The 1,674-nt window shown below is 54.7% G+C and overlaps 1 protein-coding gene across 1 annotated transcript; it reads right to left on the bottom strand.

Annotated features, from left to right (window-relative positions):
• Positions 1 to 1,085: 1,085 nt before the first annotated feature.
• Positions 1,086 to 1,670, bottom strand: PPTG_19505 (hypothetical protein; the record flags this gene model as incomplete). Its single annotated transcript, XM_008917975.1, has 3 exons — positions 1,086 to 1,190; positions 1,271 to 1,433; positions 1,462 to 1,670. 3 exons carry the CDS (start codon positions 1,668 to 1,670, stop codon positions 1,086 to 1,088), a joined length of 477 nt encoding a protein of 158 aa, XP_008916223.1.
• Between the last annotated feature and the right edge of the window lie 4 nt (positions 1,671 to 1,674).

Genomic DNA, 1,674 nt, shown 5'->3' with positions numbered 1-1,674 from the left:
CTTTGTCGTCCTCCCAAACCTCGGTGGCTCCCATATGCTCGTGACCACGATACTTCCGCATGGTTCGAGCCCGCAGCATCTCTTGTGTGCATAGCCCAAGAGCCATGTATTCTGCTCCCGTCGAGCTGAGCGCCCACCGTGCGCTGGTTCTTCGAATTGAATATCATTGGAGCTCCGCTGATCATTACCATGGACCCCGATACTGATCGACGGTCATCGAGGTTACTGCCCCTGTCCTCGTCCGTGTACGCCGTCAACTTGACCCTACTTGACGTGCCGTTATAGACAATGCCGAGCTCTCGAGCGCTCTTCACCTATCCCAGCACGCAAATCGCAGCCTTCCAGTGCTGCTGCCCAGGGTTCTCGAGAAATCGTGACAGCTGCGTCACGATGTATGGCACGTCCGGCTGAGTACACGTCGTAATGTAGAGAAGACAACCGATGAGACCTCGGCAGAGCTTACTCTGCATCTCACGCCGCTCCACTTGAGTCGTCGGCGATTGTGCACTTGTGAGTTTTACCCCCAACTCACACGGGTTCACCACCACCTTGGCGTCCTTCTGGTGGAATCGTCCCACTACGCCGACGCTATATCGAGTCTACTTGATCATGAGCGTCGCAGACGAGTAGTCGTGGTCGGTCCCCATTCCAAGAATGAACTTGGCCTCACCTAGCTCCTTCATCTTGAACGCTCGTTTCAGCGCTGCCTTGACAGCTTAGATCTCCTTACGCGTTCTAGCACCAATAATCATATCGTCCACATAGAGGCATACATTCACCAACGAGTCCTCGTTGGCCTTCACATAAACACACGCGTCGGCACCACAGCTGCGAAAACCAATCTTCATGAACACGCGGTGGATTGTCTTGTTCCAAGCACTTGCTGCCTGCTTCAAATCATAGATGGCCTTGTCTAGCCTGCATATCATGTTCTCAGCGTTGGTGATTCCAAAGGTACCTCCACGTATACGCACGTCAACAGATACAGGTGACTCGTAGCCCGACAACCCCAAATCGGGCAATGCATCGATATTGAGTGCGCCGGACTCCAACGCCATGCTGCCACCGAGTACACGAAGAAACCCTTACTTGAACCGCGTCTCACTAGCCCCATTTCCGCCGATTGGGTTGTCATCGTTGTCGCTCTCGGTGTCGCTGCCGTCCACGACAATCAACTGAGCATCGTCAGCCTGAGTACAACATAGCAAAACCATATAATACAGCATAAGTCAACATAGAATACATCATAAGCGACACCATAACATCCAACATTAGTGGCAACAAACCTCTCGCTGCTTGTCGACGTCGTCAGCGTCAGGGTCACCGCCAAAGGAAAGACCTCATACGCGTCGGGGTCATCATCAGGTCCCATCCGCTTGAGAGAGTGCACGAGCTTATCGGTGGCATCGTCTTCGCGGTTGTTGTCCCACCAACTATGGCGATCTCGGGAAGCGCACCCACCCTAAGGGCCGGACGACGCGGAGTGGTTGGTCGTGGTCCTCCGTCTTTGTCTCCTCGTACATGCTTGATTCCGCCTCTTTGTCACGGCCAGCGTCGTCAAAAGCCACATCGGTTTCGTTGCCGCCCTCCATGGCGTCAGCTCTACCGCCGTTGCCCACGGGCACAGCTACATCCAGCACTCGGCGTTCTCCAGAGCCGACGTCGCCCATGGTG

The sequence above is a fragment of the Phytophthora parasitica genome, assembly GCF_000247585.1.
Source record: "Phytophthora parasitica INRA-310 unplaced genomic scaffold supercont2.128, whole genome shotgun sequence".
Taxonomy (NCBI): Eukaryota; Oomycota; class Peronosporomycetes; order Peronosporales; family Peronosporaceae; genus Phytophthora; species Phytophthora nicotianae.
The sequence above is the reverse complement of the archived record's forward strand: the minus strand, read 5'-3'. Positions and strand labels throughout refer to the sequence as shown.